This window comes from Ammodytes marinus (assembly GCF_949987685.1).
Source record: "Ammodytes marinus genome assembly, chromosome: 9".
Lineage (NCBI taxonomy): Eukaryota > Metazoa > Chordata > Actinopteri > Uranoscopiformes > Ammodytidae > Ammodytes > Ammodytes marinus.
Window position 1 is genome coordinate 4,342,583 of NC_137213.1, and position 20,129 is coordinate 4,362,711.

The 20,129-nt window shown below is 41.7% G+C and overlaps 3 protein-coding genes across 7 annotated transcripts in view; 1 reads left to right on the plus strand and 2 right to left on the minus strand.

Moving 5' to 3' along the window:
• Window positions 1-2,602, plus strand: part of LOC307256063 (cadherin-18-like) — a gene marked incomplete at both ends in the record, with an annotated part of 184,029 nt that extends 181,427 nt beyond the window's left edge. Inside the window, 2 exon segments of the mRNA XM_080034929.1 lie at window positions 1,941-2,536; window positions 2,540-2,602. Coding sequence (XP_079891055.1) covers window positions 1,941-2,536; window positions 2,540-2,602 — 659 coding nt within the window.
• atg10 (ATG10 autophagy related 10 homolog) overlaps window positions 1-20,129 on the minus strand; it is a 341,626-nt gene that overhangs the window by 124,943 nt on the left and 196,554 nt on the right. The gene's annotated exons all lie outside the window — the stretch shown is intronic.
• Window positions 9,283-19,370, minus strand: LOC307256065 (uncharacterized protein; the record flags this gene model as incomplete). Its single annotated transcript, XM_080034931.1, has 7 exons — window positions 9,283-9,432; window positions 9,657-9,760; window positions 11,135-11,339; window positions 11,564-11,711; window positions 11,859-12,052; window positions 12,458-12,586; window positions 19,152-19,370. 7 exons carry the CDS (start codon window positions 19,368-19,370, stop codon window positions 9,283-9,285), a joined length of 1,149 nt encoding a protein of 382 aa, XP_079891057.1.

Here is a 20,129-nt window from a genome sequence, read left to right on the forward strand (position 1 = left end):
GCTTCTAAATCACAACTCTTGTTTATATATCACACATGCTGTCTCCTTTGCAGTGTTTGCAGGTTCCAGTAACGAGTGTGTAGACACCCAGATCTGTAATTTATGCTCAATGTGCTCCCTTGGGTTATCTTTAACATCATTAAACCATCCACATGAAATGGCTTCCATAGCTCTCAAAGCTAATTAAGTGACATTTGAGCTGAGACTATTTTATTTTTTTCTTACATTGTGGATACAATTTTCCCAAAGGTCAAGAATTAACCTTCATGCTGCTGCTTAAAGCCACTACGAGTAACTTTTAAATATTTTTAAAACAGCCTCATGTTTCCTCTGATAATCATAAATTACCTTTAACAGCAGACGAGACCATCAGTGCAAAGAAAGACGTTTTTATATAGTTTTTATTACTGCTTTTGGTCTGGTCGCACACCCAGTCCGATTTTCGGTTTGCGCATGCAGGCTCCATGGTCACATATTCGTATTGGTCGCAAATTTCAGTGTAGCGCAGCAAAGCAATTTGAGAAGCCTATACCTCCAGGTGAGGGAAGGGGAGCAGGAGCCTTGTTTGAGACAGTTATTTTTCGTCATAATGACTGATAACGGGGCTGAACCATCAAAGAAAAAAAGAAAATGCAATGAAGAAAAGCTAAATGGGAGAGTGATAGACGGGCGGGAGGGCGTTGACAAGCAACGTGTAGCCTACACAATTTCACGGGAGCGAACTAGACTGTAGTGTTACTCCTAAATGAATGAGCGGTATGCTACTAAAACAAAGTTTACTTTGCTTCACCATCATCAGATGACCATTATTCATCTGAAATAGTCATTATTTACAACAACATAAACACATTACCTCATCGTGATCCATATTGCTGTCTCTCGTTCATTCGCTTTCTTTGAGGACACGGAATCTTTCAGCTCCGTGAGAGTGGTTAGTGAACCTGCATCAACTCATTGCAATCAAGTGTGTGTGATACTGACTGGCATTAGTTGATGCAGTGTCACTAACCACTCTCACAGAGCCGAAAAAAGTCGGTGCCCTCACACTTTCAACACACAAACATGCACGCACTATATTGCGTCCTAATCATTTGACACTCGCACGGCCGGCACGCGCTAGAAAACAGCTTTACGACAGCTGGCGTCGTAAAAATACTACCGCTTTTGTCCAAAGGGGCCGCCAGTTACTCATAGCCACTTTAAGGTGTATTTAGTGCACTATATCTGGAGGGAGTTTGTAGAAAAATGCAATTATCAAAGTTTAAATGTATTTATTCATTTCAGGACAGTGCACATTAATGAACATGTCCAGCAGTACACGTAAATATGCCAGATTGTAGCCTATCCTTTACTTTCAGCACTCCACTGTTCAGATCTTTTGGGGGAAGGTAGAGAGGCAGGGCATTGCCCTCTCTCCATTGTATTTTTGACACTATCAGTCGATTGATTAAGGTCGAAAAATCAAAAATTTTCACATAGTGCTTTTAAAACTTCTCATTGGCTCCCGTTTAGAAAAGTATCTATTGAAAATTCTTGATGGAGAACCTCTATAGAAACCAATAACTTACTTATACAGTAACCATTGCTTCAATGACAAAAGACAATTCCTTTTTTGTGAAAGATTTCTGAAAAGAATTTCAACGGAAGATGAACCAATTTTTCAGAACACCACAGGAAATGTGTTCAGTGTATTTCTGATGTACATGAAGCTTCTGATTAAGTCAACTATGTATCTATTTGAAATAACTAATTTATTTCATTATGTCATTCTTCCTCCACAAACTGCTGTACTTTTGAAGTCATTTGTATATTCTGTTTCTAGAGACTTAAGATAAAATCTGATTAATTTGCTCCTGTAGAGAAAGGTAGAGGCAGAACACATGTTTTTTTTCAACAATTGACTAACTAAACTTTCCCTTCTATCTCCGATCTCCCTACAGCTATTGTCATGCTGTTCACGCAGCTACGGAACAAGAAGGCCAGCAAAGAGCCCTTGATCCACTCTGAAGAGGACATCCGGGAGAACGTGGTGACCTATGACGACGAGGGAGGTGGAGAGGAGGACACAGAGGCCTTTGACATTAGTGCTCTTAGAAATCCCAAAGCCTCAGAGCATCTGAGGGCTTTCCAGGCCTACCTGGGCTGTGGACTGAGCCCGTACGCAGAGGAGGATCAGCTCCAGGAGGACCAGGAGGGTATTGTGGTGGTGAGGAGGAGGAGGAAAGCACATGAGGTGGATTATGGGAACTACAGCCCGGAGTCGGAACCTACATGGTTTGTCATTGATTGCGTTCCTCGAGAGATCAGCCAGTCGGCACCTTCGCTCCTTCTGGATGGTCATGACATCATCCAGCAGATCATCCAGCAGAAGGTGTCTGAAGCAGACTGCGACACAAGGGGGCCCCCCTATGATTCCCTGCAGACATATGCCTATGAGGGCCACGGATCCTTGGCCGGGTCGGTCAGCTCTTTGGGCTTGACTGGGGCAATGCCCGAACTAAACTTTGCAGACTTGGAAGATTGGGAATCACAGAGGTAGCAGACACTGGGACACATTGTCATGGAGCAGCTGGCTACAGGCCAAGCTAACCCTGACCCCTAAGGATTACCATTATACGTTTTAATTTTTTACCTTTAACTAGATTTGCTAAAACAGGTGGAGTCAGAAATCCTGCACATCGCTTGTTGTCAAATTCAGTTTTTGTCAAAATCAGTGAATATCTCCTCAGGATCCACTACCTGCAAGTACTGTGTTTACGCTGAAAAGAAAATCCAGTCTTAATGCACAGCCTATAGGCTCTGTAAATGGGCATGTTGCCAGCTACGGTGGGCCCCCTTTGCTTGCTTACATACCCGTTAACAGAACCTAGGCTATGTCTTAGTACGGTACGGACAGGTAGCGGATCATGAGGAGATATTCAATGATTTTGACTAAATGGATTTTGACAACATGCATTGAAAGGAGCTAGTTGAGGTGGTTCGGGCATCTGGTAAGGATGCCCCCAGGCAATGGCGTGCACAGACATTTTCGGGGGCAGGTGCCCAGTGCAAAAAAAAAGGGCACAATATATTCTATCGATGAATGACCAAATCATTTTAAGGTTACTTGTACAAAATCCCCCCCTGGCCTAATGACTTTTAATATCCGGCCACACATAGAGTGTTTCTCAGGAATTTGGGAGACTTAAGAAAAATGTGAACCTTTTAAAGTAAAATTCATCAATCTGGTGCACTTTGAGAAGAAAGCTAAGGCTTAATCACCTGTGTCAATGTGGGCTATTCAGTACTATTTTCTGGAATAATTTGTAGACACAGAATTACCAAAAAGCAGGAAGAAAAAATTGACATATATGAAAAAAACAGTCAGCTTCGGATTTTTTTAAAATAATCCCTTATCCCGAATTCTCTCTTTGAAGTCTTTGTTAGGCCCCTGATCTCCGTACTAATAATATCCTATTAAGGTAAATACAAGATTACTGTAAATCTTGTAACATAGAAATAACTTATTGTTGGGACAAAATAATATAATTAGCTTATATAGCTTCATGACTGATTTAGTACCACCAACCCACTTTGCGTAGTTAAAATAAAATGTGTGGACAGCTTTTAAGATATTTCAATAACATTTGAGGAACAGTTCAACATTAAAATCTGAGCTTTAAAAGGCCCTGAACAGTTAACATGACTCTGACCTCTCATCTTCATCTTCCTCCTTGCTGCTGGTGGATGCTTTCATCCAGGAGAGCAGAGAGCTGCTCCCCTGGGCTGCCTGCTGCAGCTCCCTTTCTTTTTCCTTTTTAACCTCTCCTTTCTAGGCATTATACTGCAATTTGTAAATAAAAAGAGACCAACCAACCATATGAATAAGACTGCTTGGTTACATTACAACAAGGCACAAGGCTACTTTTTCTGCAGGCAATTGGGAATTGCCTTTAGCAAATAAATTACTGCAAGTTAAGTGTTAATTATATAGCCTAAAGTAAACCTAAACAACACTAAATATTCAGCATACTGATAGATTCACATGCTGTAGCCTACCAATGACAAACTCTGCCAACATTAGTTGTGTTCATCACGTCATATCTATTTTTTTTTGGGCTAGCTTGGGCTAGCTAGCAGGACAGTCGGCTAATTTATGCTCAGCTGTGTGGCGCTGCATGATAGAGGCTACTTTATAACAGAGACTAATAAATGCAAGTTATAGCTTGGAAACTGAGGCTTAGGGGGCAAACAATACACTCTTGACTCCATTCATGTATGTGTTACCTCGCTGGTGGGGCAGGGCAGGCCAGGGAGTAGGTGTGTGTGTGAAGCAGCTGTGAACTGCTGCGGCAACGCGCCTCCGTTTGTGTCCACTCTGCGCGTTCACGTTGACAAAGGAAGTGTGTGCGGAGGAGGAGGAGGGGGGCATATTTATTGGGGCATTATTGTCAAACGTTTTTAATTGTTGAGCATTTATAGATGACAATGTCGGCATTGGCCACAACAAAAACTTTCATTTTTATTTTTATTTTTTCAAAAGGGCACTTGATTGGGTCAGGGGGAAAGGGCAGGTGCTTCAGCACCACTTCAGGTCTACCTGTGCACGCCACTGCCCCCAGGGCGCCTCCCTAGGGAGGTGTTCCAGGAGCGTCCAGCTGGAAGGAGGCCTCGGGGAAGACCCAGGACTAGGTGGAGGGATTATATCTCCACACTGGCCTGGGAACGCCTCGGTATCCCCCAGTCAGAGCTGGCTGATGTGGCCCGGGAAAGAGAAGTTTGGGGTTCCCTGCTCAAGCTGCTGCCCCCGTGACCCAATTTCGGATAAGCGGTTGAAGATGATGATGATGATGATGATTTTGACAACAAACAATCTGCAGAATCACTGACTATCTTTACAGCTGGGTTCAAGGATGCAAAATGACTGTTTTAAAATCAGGCAAGTAGAAACTGTGGTATTGTGGATAAGAAAAGCCATTTTTCATACAGAAGAGCACACTGGCTGAATGGAGATTTGGGGGGGAAACATCCTAGCTCAAGTGCTTCTCTGACATTGGGGGACAAAGGTAATACTAAGGAGACCAGGGTTTTATGAGGCAGGTAAATGTGTTCCTGTTTGTTATGTGTGTTGGTGGAAAAGGTTCAGCTAGTCCAAGGACCAAAGCATTCTGGCCTTGATCTTCAATGTTCCTTAAACCCTCAACGGTTTAATGACCCAAACATCTAGCTAGAAACTGTTTTCATTTTGACGTTAACAGGAAATGCATCATTAGCTGAGGTTATGTTATCTTCGTCCATTACTTATCTGACATCTAAAACCACTGTCCAATATCATCTGAGAGCATCACTTTCCACAGCTAGTGAACAATGTTATACTGTCCATTTCAGTCAAAAGGGTTGTCCTTACTTACAATCTGCGTATCTACTAATAATTTTTGGATGACATTTATTTTCAAAGCTGAATAAAGACAATATGAATTACTAATTCACAGAGTTCATAAATTTGCTTTAATTTTGACTCTGACTCACAGTGAGGAATAAAGGTATAATTTTTTTTACAGATGCCAAAAGACTGAGTGATATCTACATTTCAGACCGATTAGACTATTGTACCACATTAGGAACAAACCTTCCCAAACATTCTTTGACATGCTCAAGATCATTCAAAACTTTGCACCAAGACTTAAGGTGCGTTCACACCAAAAGCGATGCTCGCGATGAAAAGCAGCATACATTGGAAATCACTGGATTAGGCGCGATGAAGCAGCGCCGCGCGATGGAAGCATCTGCCGCAATGAAATCGCTTCAAACGAGCGAGGAGATTGGGCTTTTTGGTTAATCCAGTGAATATGCTGTGCCGATAAACCAAGTTAGTTAGTTAAGGCAACTTTGACTTGTTTTGTAATTATCGTTAATTAAAAGGCTAATTGAAGTGAGCTCTCCTGCATGAAAGTCAGACACCCTCCATATTCCAACAAAAGGGGCACGTTGGCATTGGGCATAAATCAAGTTAAGAGAGAAATTATCTAACATGGACATACAGTAATTCCCATGGGATGTGTCTGTACAGGGGATCCCTTTATAAACAAGTTTGAGTCATCTTTTCCTTTTTGTTTGGCTGTGTGTTGTATACCCTATCTCCCCAGATGCTGAGAAATCTTCTAGTCCACCTTCTGGTTTTTAATCACTGATTCCAGCTCCCTTTTGATAGCCTTCGCTCTAATACTTTGGGCCTGGACATGCTTGTTTGTTCTTATTTGTAACTGTTGGTTAAACTGATTGATAAATATGCAGTAAGACTGTATTCTGTATTTTGTTTGTTTAGTCACTCCTGACAATACATCTGTTTAAGGAGTGACTGCTTCAGTTTAAGGTGAGACACTGAAGGTGAATAGGGTAAAAATGTTAACTTATAGATCGCATCATAAGACTTTGCTAGTTGATCACTTATATTAAAACAATACTTTTTTGTATTACAATTTGTTAAGTAATGTTTGAATAAATATGTGAATTTGACAATATCTGACTAATTCTGCATACATTTGAATCACCAAACATCTAGATTTTGGTTAAAGCCAGAGTTAAAATCTTTATTTCATTTTTACAACATCAAAATCGGAACATATTAGTGTTCAAAGATTTTATAGAACTGATTTTGGATACAGCATTTACTTTCATTTTGTAAATCAAAAAAAGCTATGTACAGGTCTTAAAAGTGCAATTTCGACATGTGTTTAAGAAGAAAGCGTTTCATAAATCAGACAATTAACACCATATGAACAATCTTACTGTACTAACCTTCAAAACAGTGCTCAGAATGATTATGGAAAGTTAATTGATGTACAGTAAGTGCTTTAGAAGTTGAGATTTTTGGTTCAGAGTATTAAAGCAAACTAATGCTGAGAAAATGTCCACTAAAGATGGTTGTATAGGAGAGATGTATAGACCAGGGGCCAATCCGAATAGTCCATTCTCCTAACCTATAAGCCTCCTTTCCTATACCTTAACCCTAAACGTCATCGGGGTTAAGGAGAGATGAAAGGTGCTTCCTATCGAACATAGGAAAAGACAGCACTGTTTCAAATGAATTCGACTCCACTTTTCCTAACCGACGTCATCGCGCGACGGCAAGTATTGCTGACGTGAGTCTCTAGCGTGAATAGGGATGGGAATCGAGACCCGGTTCCTCTTCAGAACCGGTGCCGAGTCAACCAATTCCTTGGAATCGTTAACATGCCTGCTTAACGATTCCGCTTATCGGTTCTGCTCGGTTCCTATCGGTTCTGGATCCTACACCTTGAGGTTCGCGGGTCTCTAGAGGCACCAGAAGCTTCAAATACCTGTCTGCTGCTTTGTGATGGCATTTTAGCAGCTGCTCTCCTATTCCGATGAATCTGTCTGGCATAAACCTTCCTCATTTTACCTTTATCCGAACGAACCCGTCTGTGCTCTGAATCAGCCACAAATCTCTTGATAGTACGATGATCACACTTAAGTTTTCACTATTTGACGCTTTTAGGCAGCAGAGAGATCCTTTTTCTTTCCCATATTGCTTGAAACATGTGGAACGTCCTTGTTAAGTAGATTTCCTTTGATTGGGCTTACTTAGCAAACTGATTATCACAGGTGTCTGAGATTGATTTCAATGATCCAAAGCGCCCTGAAACACAATACCATCCATGAGTTTAAATAAAATACAAAAAATTAAATGTTTATGACTAGGGATGGGAATCGAGAACCGGTTCTTGTTCAGAACCGGTGCCGAGTCAACCAATTCCTTGGAATCGTTAACATGCCTGCTTAACGATGCCGCTTATCGGTTCCGCTCGTTGCAAATGCGTCATGACTTCAGACACGCGCTGCTTTGTTTTGGTTCAGAACGCAGCAAACATGACGTCGAGGCAGAAGCGCTCTAAAGTGTGGTTGTATTTCACGCGAAAACGCGACAATACGGCCACTTGCAACAATTGTAAAGTTTCCATTTAATCAAACGACTCGTGCACAAGCACGAGCACAAGCAAGCGCGCAGACTGCGATCCTGACGGTTAAACGTTTAAACGTCCGCTGCCTTACTAGTCGGCACCAGAATTGCCCATCACTTGGATTTGAACATAAAATGTATGAGAATTGAAGTATGTGTAAGCCTAGGTGTGGGCAAGTGAAAGGGGGAGATAGGCCTACATAAAAAGGCGAGAGCAGCATAAAGCAAAGCAAAAAGGATTTCTTAACCGCTGCCAAAGGCCCGCTGTTTACTCTCGTTCATCAGCTGTTAAAATGCTACCTTTAACACACAGCGGGACTCGGCGGTCCGGTGATAAGAAAACGTTTAGCAAGAAGACACTTTATAAAGACAGTAAGACACACTTAAAATAACGCTCTCTGCCCATACAAAAAGCTCTGCCTTGGATTACTTGATGCAGCGATCAATGTATAAACCCATCCGCTATGTGTGTCTGATGACGGGCCATTATATTAATAATAAACAGCGCGCTGCAGATAAGAACAGCTACATTGTGAGATTTAGAAAAGCATCAACTACTTTCTGACAGTCAATATGGATTTAGATCAAACAGCGTAGTTAGGTCCGAGCGGGTCCGGTGAGGATCAGGGTCGTTTTGACCCACGCAAAGAAAGCGGGGTCTGTTTTTTTTTAAATTTATTGTAGTAGGTAAGGTGCACGGCTGGAAGACTGTGCTCGTCTGACTGGTCGCTGGTTCAAACCCAGCCTTAGGCGTCACATTTTTTAACCGTAAAATGAAGGTTAAAAGATAGCTCCCAGAAATATATTTAATTTAAAAATGAATGTATAGTATTGTCGCTTAATGTTGTAGGCCATCTATTAAGTAGTGGTTAAGAGTGTGCACTCAAAACACATTGCCCTTTTCTTAGTGGTGGCTGGCTCAGACTCAACCAATACTCTATGGTTTTGGACAGTAAAATTAAGGTGATGAAGGGCCAACCCTTTGGCAAAGGCCTCTGAAACACTTTCAAAAGGATAATACAGCTACTCTCTTAGAATGTCACAGCTATTTTCTCTCTAGTGTTCTGCTATGTGTATAAAAACCCTCCTGTCATGTCATGAAAGTCAAGAATCCATAACATATTCAAATGTATTCAATACAAGCACATCAGTCAAGTAACAGAACATAATTTATTGATTTGAAACATAGAACAACATGGAAATAAAACCTTTAAAAATATAAAAAAAATTGAACGTAATTTATTGATTTGAAACATAGAACAACATAGAACAAGGTGGAAATAAAACCTTTAAAATATATTTAAAAAAAAAACTTTAAAATATTACGGCCGGACGGTGTCCCTGAGGGCATTTACCACCTCCTCCATCCCAGTGACCTCAAAGGAGGTACTGGCGAAAGCGGGTCCCTGCATTTGGGGCAGTTCCCCTGAGCTGCTGTCCACTGTCCCACACAGGCTCTGCAGCCAATAAGACTGCAAGACGGCAGTGGAGTCTAACGCTGACAATGCCTCCTTGTTATGTTGATCAAGCCTCTGAGCCCTTCTTTAAAAAGTTCTGGCTGATTATTAACAGCATTCCCCAACATTGTGCTCACATCTGGCCAGTGCAGAGCAAATTCTCTCTGTGCAGCTTCCTGGTCCTCTCTAGTAAAAAATGGGTTTGTCCCAAAGACTGACACCAGTGTCAGCGAACCGACCTCAGCTCCGTACCAGTCTGCAGCCACTGAAGCATCTGGCAGAAGATCTGCAGACATTTTTTTGGGGCATCCCTCTCTGGCCAGGAAACATGGGATCCCCTTCCCTAAAATAAATTGAGCAAAAGAAAATAAGTTACTATAAATATATATTACATTTTCGAAATGTGCTGACAGAATCCTGACCTTCAGGATGAGCGTAACTGAAATTAAACACTAGGTGATAGATTCAAGATCTCCTCTATACTGTTTCAACCTCATTGTTTGACCAATAATTATTTTCACCCAAAAACAACACTTGTTATCTTACACAATGTTGTTATAACAGATTAGTTAAGAGGCATCAATTTATAACACTGGTTTTATGTTAACATTTGAAGTTAGCAGTTATTTGATTCGATTTCATTAGCAATTACTACTGAAAACCATGATGGGATTGCATCACACATGCAGCTCAGTTTTTGAAAGCAAAGCCCCCCCCCCCCCCCATACAGACTAGAATAATCTGTATTATAGTCAAATTCATACCTCCAAGAGACGTTGACTCTAGATCAAACCTTATTTGAGGATAGAGGGCTTATAAGATATTTTTTTCCGAAAGATGAAAATCTTCAAGAGATTCAACCCGATTATAAAACTGCCGGCTCTCATGAACCAATATTGACAGATAACATTTTTTTTTTATAGTCTTGTTATTTATTACAATATATTGTTTAGTATTGTATAAGAAAAACCTGTACTACCTTCTAAATATTTAAAAATAACACATTTCACATGTGTTTAAATTTGTGTAGAAATACAGATCAATTTTCCAATATCAAAAAGAATTGAGAGCACATGGCTTGACTTGCATGTTAAATTGTAACACTTATTTGGGAAAAGTGAGATGCCTTTACGCCAGCTTTGTTTAGTGCTTAGTATGCAGTCTGAGACTCTGCTGCACTCTAAACAACTGGACTGGAGCTCCGCTTGAAAGAGGTGGTCTCAGGGCGTTTGAAAGTGAACTCTGGAGCGGATCATCTCTGGTGTGAACACTATCCGCAGTAATCACAGGAAGTGGAGTATTTATGCATCATTTCACCGTCTTTTGCATGTCTTTCATTAAATACATGTGTTAAGTTATTTAGCGCACGTTGTCTCAGAGCATAAACTCAAATGCTCTGCCCGCTACAGTCTGCTGATATTGATACGTGGACTGACAGTGGAAAGTAGCAACACATTTAGTAGATTCTTGCTGTTACAATATACGTTCCACATTAAGCATGAAAATAACCGGCAAATGCTCGATGATTTAGGCAATGGTAGAAATTGCGAGCAATCTGACTTTTTACTTGCTGAACTGTCTGACAGCATTTCCGTGCTTGTGGCTTTTGTTTGTACTGTACTTTGGTACTTTGGTGTGAACACGACCTTAGACTTTCCTTACTCAAAAGTGTACCCAATTACACTCTACCTTGTCACACTTTTTTTGACAGACAAACCTGGAATCCTGTGGGCGTTCCATGCTTGCACCACGCGGTGTACCCCGAGCTGGGCAAGCTGACGTGTAAGCGATGAAACGCTGAATTTGGTCAGGTTGTCCTCCACATCCAGCTCCTCTTGATCAACAAGATTGACCAAAGGAGCTTTCAAAGGGTAGTTTACTCTGTTGTTGACCTCTGGCCAAATTATTTCAATTGTGTGATTCTGTAAAATATAATAAAATCTTCAGATTGTAACACTTTTTTTTTAAATTACAAAAAATCCTTGATATTTGATTTAAAATGTTGAGAATGATCTTCTTTCAGCTCTCGATGATCACAATCATCATTAATTAAAGACTGACATATTGTTTCCTATTACAATCAGGGTGTGTAAAATGTTAGATTCACTAAACAGTATATATCAAGTTGTTTTCTAAATACAATCACCTTGGTCGATGGTGTTTGCCTGTATGGTGGCCTCTCTGTGTTGTGCCGGTAACTGGCAAGCTTTTCCTGGACATACAGGGTGAGGTAAAACTCTTTACCGTGGTCTACTCTGACCTGGACCCACATCCCATGCTCCATTACCGCAGTTCTGCAAGAAAAAAGAATATCTGATCTGAGTTTGATTTGCTACTTCATGATGACGGGATGATTTCTTCACGGTCTCGGTTATTCATACAGGGTACTTTTGGTGTTTTGGATACTGAGACAAAGATGTTTAAAATGAATTATATATTACCTGTAAACGTTGTTGTAAATTGTTAGGTTGTTTTTAATAGGCATAGTGGAATGTCCAACAATTTTGCTTGAGAAGCCATCTATCGCCATGACGTGAGTCACCCCAAACATTGCAAGTTTCTCATTTTGATCCATGTGGATCTTGTGACCCACATAGGCTGCTCTGTATGGAACCGGATTCAGGTTCCTGGCTCCCTTAAAGACAAACAAAAAAATTATCATCGGGACATTACAAAGTAAAACATGAAGCACCCCTACTTTACTTTATTTAAGTGGGGGTTCTTAGGTACTTAGGTTTTAACAGCATCTTTTATAGAGTTCCAACACTACCATTGACTAACTCCTACAATTGACGTTACTAACACTACAATAACTTCTGGTGCAACAATTCGCCAATCATAGTTCTGCTAAGAATAAAACAGCTACAATTTCTAATGTTTCCACAAATACTGTTACAATTAGAATGTTCTAATGTTTCCACAGTTACCAATACAATTAGAACTGTCTTACAAATACCCCCACCAATTAAAATACATGAAATAATCAAATTGAAAGTCATTGGTAAGATACGGATAATGAACACAAAATAAGCCTTCCAACCTGACATCGTGCCCTATGATAAGGGTGATTGATGTTGCGTAACACGGCTCCCACGCGGACCTCTGATGCACGGACTCCAGCTGCTGCAAGATAGCCGGTCATCATTTTTCGTCCATAGGTAGGACCAGTCTAATGTGGAGAGAGAATAAAATTGATTGAAATTGTGTTAGACCGAAAGGCATCAAAGTTATTTCACAGTTGGACACTATACACACTTTCATACCATAGCATAGGGGAAAAATACATTTTGTTTCGTAGGTGTACGCTAGGTTTTGTACATCCCTTTCATGGGAAGCACCTCATGATTGTTATTGGTTTAATATACTATATAAATAAATACACCTGCTCTTCTTCATTTAAAATTGTTAAACCATAGTCTTTGTAAATAGGCTACTCTATTCTGATTGGCTGGAGTCCATTACGTTAACTTATGATATATGGACACCTATTGAATTCCTAACTGGTTCCAGCAAATCATTCTGTCCACTTGTCCAAATGAATGGTCGCCCCTGAGCTATAACAGATTAGTAAAGCCCAAAATAAATCTAGCCTGCCTGCCTATAAAACAATTTCGCAATATAATCTGAACACCACAGGATGGCGCTCGTAACACACGAACTGCAATAATGCTAGTAGTTAAATAAGTGGTTAAAACATTAGTATCCAGCTGTAGCCCCGGAGGCAAACACCCTGATGGGACAACACCACCAGGCGGGCCGAAGTACTGTGGTGTGATGAACGTTACCAGTACGTTAGATTTTATTTATTTTTTAATTTATTTTTTTTGCTACGTCATTAACTGCTAAGTTGGAAACAACGTCAAACAATAACAAGACCGCAGACAGATATAGGCTACTAAGTTTGTATTATTTATAGTGGTGGGCCGTTATCGGCGTTAACGTGCTGCGTTAACGCCAGACTCTTATCGGCGATAAAAAAAAATATCGCCGTTAATCTCTTATTCCACCTCCTGTTCGGCTCAGGGGAGATGGTTCCCTCCAGGGCCGATGGCTGTTCGCCGTCGGGGTGAACCCCCTTCCGTGTGTTCTCTGGTCGGGTAATAATAGCCGGGGGCCGTTGTTGACACTTGAGGAGCCTTTATTGCAGGAGCGAAGCTTCTCTCACACACCCGCCGCTCTCTCTCCATCACTTGCCCACGACACACACCACCTGGCTGCAGGATCGCTAATGTAACACTCAGCGCCAAACCCCCTTCACAAATCTGTCTATTGAATGTTTACTTATGAATGTATCCATGTACGTAACTCTGACATGTACATAACTTAATTTATTGTTAATAATATGGTCTGTTTATAAATTCGGCATAAGATTAAAGCATCTAAAAGCTCGTAATCATGTTAAACGTTTACTGTTTTTAAGTTATTAATGCCACTCGCTCCCGCAGATACACAGCAGAGGGAGGTCTTATATTCAGCCATTGCTAAAGGAAGTGTTGTATTATGGAACGGCCGCTGTGGTACGAAATTCCAGTCTCAACAATGTTTCCTACACGCAATTATAACTCTAGCGTCTACAGCCCGTTGTTTTCATGTAGTGTAACTTGTGTAATGTGTTACATTATTCAGCTGTTGCCGTGATGTCGGCTAACGCTGATGCTAATGATAACTAGCTCTCCGTCGCACAATAGACTGTAGGTTGGTGTTGCAGCCAGCTGTTAGGTGAAGCGCTGTCCCACAGGTAAAAGCCATGGACCTATAAAGCCTGTCCAATATTCACTCTAGTCCAGCTTCTTGAAAAGTTTATAAGGACTTTATTATTTGTGTAAAAATAATATTTAATGTTTCACTTGAAGCACAAAATGAATGGCTTTATTTTCTGTTATAGCCTATACCCAACAAATTTGTTTTTTCGTTTTTTAAGCACAAAAAACAGTGCAATGTTGTGATTTTTAGCCTTATATCTGATTAAATTGTTAGAATATTATTTGTTCGCAATAATTAGACACTCGTTCTGATGACGAAATGAAAGCCATCTGGCTTGAGAAACACGTTCTCAAAGACTTACTTTGAGTCATTATTTAGGGAGCACACACATATTATGAATGAATTCAAATGGGCCATTTTAATCTAGATTAATCTAGATTAATTCCAAAATTCAATGAGATTAATCTAGATTAAAAAAATTAATCTATGCCCACCTCTAGTTATTTATGATTAGGTTCACGCATCACAGCTGGGTGGTTAGGGTTAGGGCAAGTGAGTGATGTAGCAGACATAAAAATCACGTCCGTCACACCACAGTCCTTACGTGGTGTTGTCAAGCCAGGGTGTTTGTCTCCGGGGCTGCAGCTGGACTCTACTCGGCTGAACTGAATGACCGCTGGATATTTCCCAATAGTTTTCTTATCAAACGGTGATTAGGCCCCGTGATGAGAGACACCGAGGAGAAAAATGTATTGCGGGCGGCCGGTGCTGTATGAAGCCGCTCGGGGTGACGTGGGGAAAGTAAACCAGGAGAATGGACTTCCTGGTTAATTCAGTGAATATGTGCGGCTGTGCTTTAGCCGATAAACAAAGTTAGCGCCGTATAGCATTAGTTAACTCACCCTGTTGTGTGCGGGCGGCTAGCGCCTCATATTATGAACCCAAACATGATGACTGTCCGCGGGACTTTCACGACAAGTAGAGCGAAGCACCGGTGTTGATCTACGCCAGCCACGGTCCCCTGTCACAGCCAGGTAGGGTAATGTAGGCTAGTTGCCTTTATTTTCTACTGCCCTGCACACAATGCTGCTGTAAATGTGTTTGGTATGGTGCTGCCTTGCTGTTTGTGTTCATTTCCGAGTGGCGTGAATCTGTTTTAAGGCTATTTGTTCCGTTCAGTTGCTGTTTATTTGTCTTTTGGCACAATTGTTGGCCGTGTTGTTGTTGTTTTTGTGCGGACATGATCGCTGTTGTGTCGGGTCGGTTCTGATCGCAGCCATGGTTGATTAGGGGAATAAATATATGGGGGGAGACTAGCTGCGAAGCGTTGGAGGGACGCGTTGAACCACTTTTTGACACAAAATGACCAAGCGCCAGATCGGGCGCGTTGGTCGCTTTGGCCCAAAGCGCCAACGCGCCCGGTGTGTTCTCAGCTTAGGAGGTTAGGAGACAGAGTAGCGCAAGTAAGCTAGCGGCATTGTGTCTCACACAAGCGAGATAGTGCAGACACTGCCGGTCGAAGTTAAGGGTGTTAACCCCCGAAATAACATCCTTGGAGGGACAGTATAACCCGCTTATCCATGGACCTGTACAGAGCGTGCGTGACCGGCTTTGTGGCGACGTGATGACGTACATTAAGCTCAATGTACGTCATTTTTCGAACCCGAAGGAAAAAGTTTTTTTCAAATCTTAGTAAAGTTCTAAAATAATTTACGGGGCCCCCCTTCCAGACAGGGGCGGGCCGTCCATTGAGGCAAACCAGGCAATTGCCTGGAGCCCCGGGGCCCCATAAGCCCCTTTGGGGCCCCCAAAATGCCCTCTTTATATTTTGCCCCATATTTATTGTTTTTTATAAAAAATCTCTTCACAATAGTATCATCGGGATGTCTAATTACTCGCGTTTTGACGGCCTTTCTGCCAACCGTGCACCCCCTTCAGTCTGCACTACATGGACTATTCCATTACACATTACGCTCATGACACTGCACGTTCACGCGTAAATCCAAAAAAGTAAATAGCGGGAGAAGAGAGAGACGAGATAAACCTAACCTACCTATACCAAAATGAAGCGAACATACGAGAGCGGGTCACAAAACAAACAGAAGAAGGACCAAAGTCAGGACTTAATATCAAAGCTGCCGAAGCTATTACGCTTTTTTACAGCACCCAGCGCGGTGGCAGCGGGACCTTAGACGGAAGAACAGCTGTCTACATCATTAACCGGTAACGTTCCAGCTCCTACTGTCAATCCAACAGGTGGCTCTGGCTCAGCCAGCAGCTATGCTAATGACGTGAATGTGTGTCAACAAACTGATGGAGATAATTAATGGTGCAACGGATCACGGTTGATCCGTGGTCCATTCGGACCAACCCTCACGGTTTGGGACCCACGTGAACCGCGGATTGGATGCATATATGCTAAAAAAAAAAGACGCCTGTGTGTTCACGTGATCGGCGATCGTGTATTACAGAACAGTTAGTGGCGATCGGGGCCAGCCTCTAGGTCTACTGTAGGCTACTGACAAAAATCACACAACACATTGCCTGTATTTTTGTAACAATATTTAGGCCTATTAGTTTAGGCTATATTTGGCTGCTCCACTTTAAGTCAGCCCAGCCAGGCGATTGTTAAGTTTCAATTTCGTTTTCACCTCAGTGTGTAACAGCTGTTCAGAACAACAGCTGATAGGCTTGCGACAGCAGGAGTCAGTCTAAAGCCATCAATGATCAATTTAAGTAAAAAAGCAAAATAAAGCTATCTCTTCCTCCCTCTATCTGTGTATATTTCTCTCTCCCCTGCACACTTAGTCACTACTATCCATGCTTAAAGAAGGCAGGGTTATAACCTAATTTTCTTTTTTAAATATTTGAAGATTTTATTTCAAATAGGCCTAGACTCTGTGGACACAGGCTATTTTGTAATTCACTGTGTATTTAAAAAATAAAACAACACATTTAATTGAAAGCAAAGTCATATTGGTCTCTAGAATTTTATCCAGGTTAGTGGCAATCATCAACTTCCTGTCAGAGAGAAAGCTTCCTCTGCGTGGCCCCTCTGACACACTTAATGAACTAGGACTAGGCAATGGACATGTCATGGGTCAGGTTCAGTTAATGGCTCAGTTTGACCCTGTGATGTGGGATCCTCTTAGACCAATCCAAGCTAAGAAAGCCTCTGACACGTACCTGAGTAGTCTCATCCAAAATGAAAAAAAGCTAGTGACTTTTGTTCATCCCTTGTATGGAGTATCTCATAGGCCTTTCACACCAAAATTAACCAAGAGTCAGTTCCAGGCTGGTGTTGGGGTCAGTTCAAAACTGGTTACAGCCTTATCCCAGTTATGAACCGGTTGGTTTCACATCGACCGGAGACAGCCATGGAGCCGGCAAGAGAGCAACGTCATGACGTCACTGTAAACGTGTGTGTACGTCACCCGACGCCGCTTTCTTAACCAAACAGGACCCATACAGCGTATTCTCGCCGGTCAATTTGATCGCTACGTTCGGTAATTATGTTATGTTTACGTCTCGTAGTAGCGGTGTTTTTAAACATGGCGGGCATGAGGTTTTAGTTGGTCTGGTTGGTCAGGATAATCCCTCCCCCGGCCGCTGGCGCAAGCAGTTCACTTCAAACCCTGCTCAATCCTGGGGCCTATCCGAAAACTTTTTTTTGCATAGGAAATTTCCTTTCCTATCGAGATGAACCGGAAGTACTCGGCGGATAGGTGATCCGAATTCTCCAAATGCTTAGGAAAGGCATAGGAAAGGAGCCTCGATTCATCCTTTAACCCTCCTTTAGCATAGGTTACTCCTGACCAACCTATGCTAAAGGAAAGGAGATAGTGGTATCCCATAATCCTTTACGGCGGCAAGATTTAAAGCAACAGGCCACCGCCGGAGTTTACCGACTCTACACGAATACGAACGAGAGGTAAAACAGAAGAGAGGAGAGGAGAAGAGAGGAAGATTTAACTCGGCTAAAACAAAATACCCCCCCCCCCCCCCCCCCCCCACACACACACACACAAACACACACAGGCTAAAGATAATAAAGAACTCATAAAAGACCAACATCATAATAGTTATTTTCGTAGCACATAATTTACACCATAAGAAAATAATATACCAACTTCACATTTAATGAAGTTACTGGGGGCAGTTCATTTCAACATCAACACAAGTGTAGCCTCTTTTTATTCCACATGTGAATTGGGATATATGGGAGTGATTCTCACTCTGTTGGCGACAACCTGATTAAAATCTATATGAAAAGAACGCATGGATCAAACGAGCGCTTGTTGTGGTCAATTTTCGGAGAATAGGCTATAGTGTAGTTTCACGCTAGTGACTCACGTCAGCAATACTCGCCGTCGCGCAATGACGTCGGTTAGGAAAAGTGGAGTCGAATTCATTTGAAACAGCGCTGTCCTTTCCTATGTTCGATAGGAAGCACCTTTCATCTCTCCTTAACCCCGATGACGTTTAGGGGTTAAGGTATAGGAAAGGAGGCTTATAGGTTAGGAGATTGGACTTTTCGGATAGGCCCCTGGGGTATGAGTTGAACCGGTTTTTACGGCCCGGAGCAGGCTTTCTGGAGGTGTGAAACCAAAACACTGGCTCTAACTCCGAACTAGCCCAGAACTAGCGCCGATTTTGCGGCGGTGTGAAAGGCCTATCAGTGTGCGCGATATAAGGTACATTAGATGCAAGGGCCCCCAAATGACTGTTCGCCTGGAGCCCCAAAATGGCTAAGTTCGCCACTGCTTCCAGATACGATCTCAGAGTTGCTTGGGAAACTGAGATGGTTGTTTAAAACCTTAGCCTATATTTTGACAGCAAAAATAAGTGACCATAATATTATACTGCCCTTTTCCGCCGCCACGCGACAACTTGCCGCCTTCATTAATTTCAATGACCATATTATAAGCGGGTTATGGTATAGCGCAGGCAGTAATGTTGGCACTTTGTTTTGAATAGTGATTTACAAATCATACACTTTACAACAAGGTGTATTTTTTTTAAAGACTTACCTCTTTTATTGCGTTGGAGACGGCGGCTTCCAGCTTGTGGTCATCCACTTTCTGCCTTTGAAGGCCATGGTCTGAGCAGAAACGTCTAATATTTGAAATAGATCCCCCTTTCATCAAACCACATTGAACCGTTAAATGGTTCTGTATTTCCTTGTCCGAACTTCCACTACTCATCATACTGGCTATCAGTTCCAGGTATGGCAACAGCTTTGACTCCATGGTTGGCAGGTTTGACAAGAGTCGCAGCCTGGGGCTGGGCGGGATCCGGATTGTTATTTTATAGTTGGCGCGCTCAAAAAAAAAAAAAGGGCGCGCGTGGTTATATCGCCAGTCATTGGACTAGAAGAGAAGTAGTTAGCCAATCATAGCGCTTGGGGACGGATCTCGGACCAATACATAGGACCAATATCGCTGTAGGGCGTAGGGTGCCTTTTGGTGTCCCATGCACAAAATAGGCTACTCAATTAGGCTACTATCTTCATTTAACTTTGAAAATATTTTAAAAAAGGTTTGTTGTACTGGACAATGTTTTTATATAGCCTATGCAACAAAACATTAATTGACTCTTCAGATAGACTACATATTATATATTTTATTCAGTTTAGTAAATGTCCCACGCAGTGCCCAATGCCCATTCATTTAGGCCTATAATTCAAGTCATATATGTTGTCAAATCATACAGAGTATCTTTTTTTTCATACAATTATGTAAAATTGTAATAATATTCAACTAGGGTTTATTGATCATTTGAATACACATTTAATTTATGAAAAAGGTCATCAACTCTACTGACACCACAACACTAGTGATTAATGCCTTTCATTGACATGAAATGTAAAAGCCCGAGTTAAGTGTTTAGCTTACTTTCCTACTGACACATTTTCTTTATAAAAGTTTGCTCACAGTTTGTTGTCAAGCTTAACATGTCCATCCTTTCGGGACCTTTTGCTCATTCAATATTTAAAAAATGTGTATGTT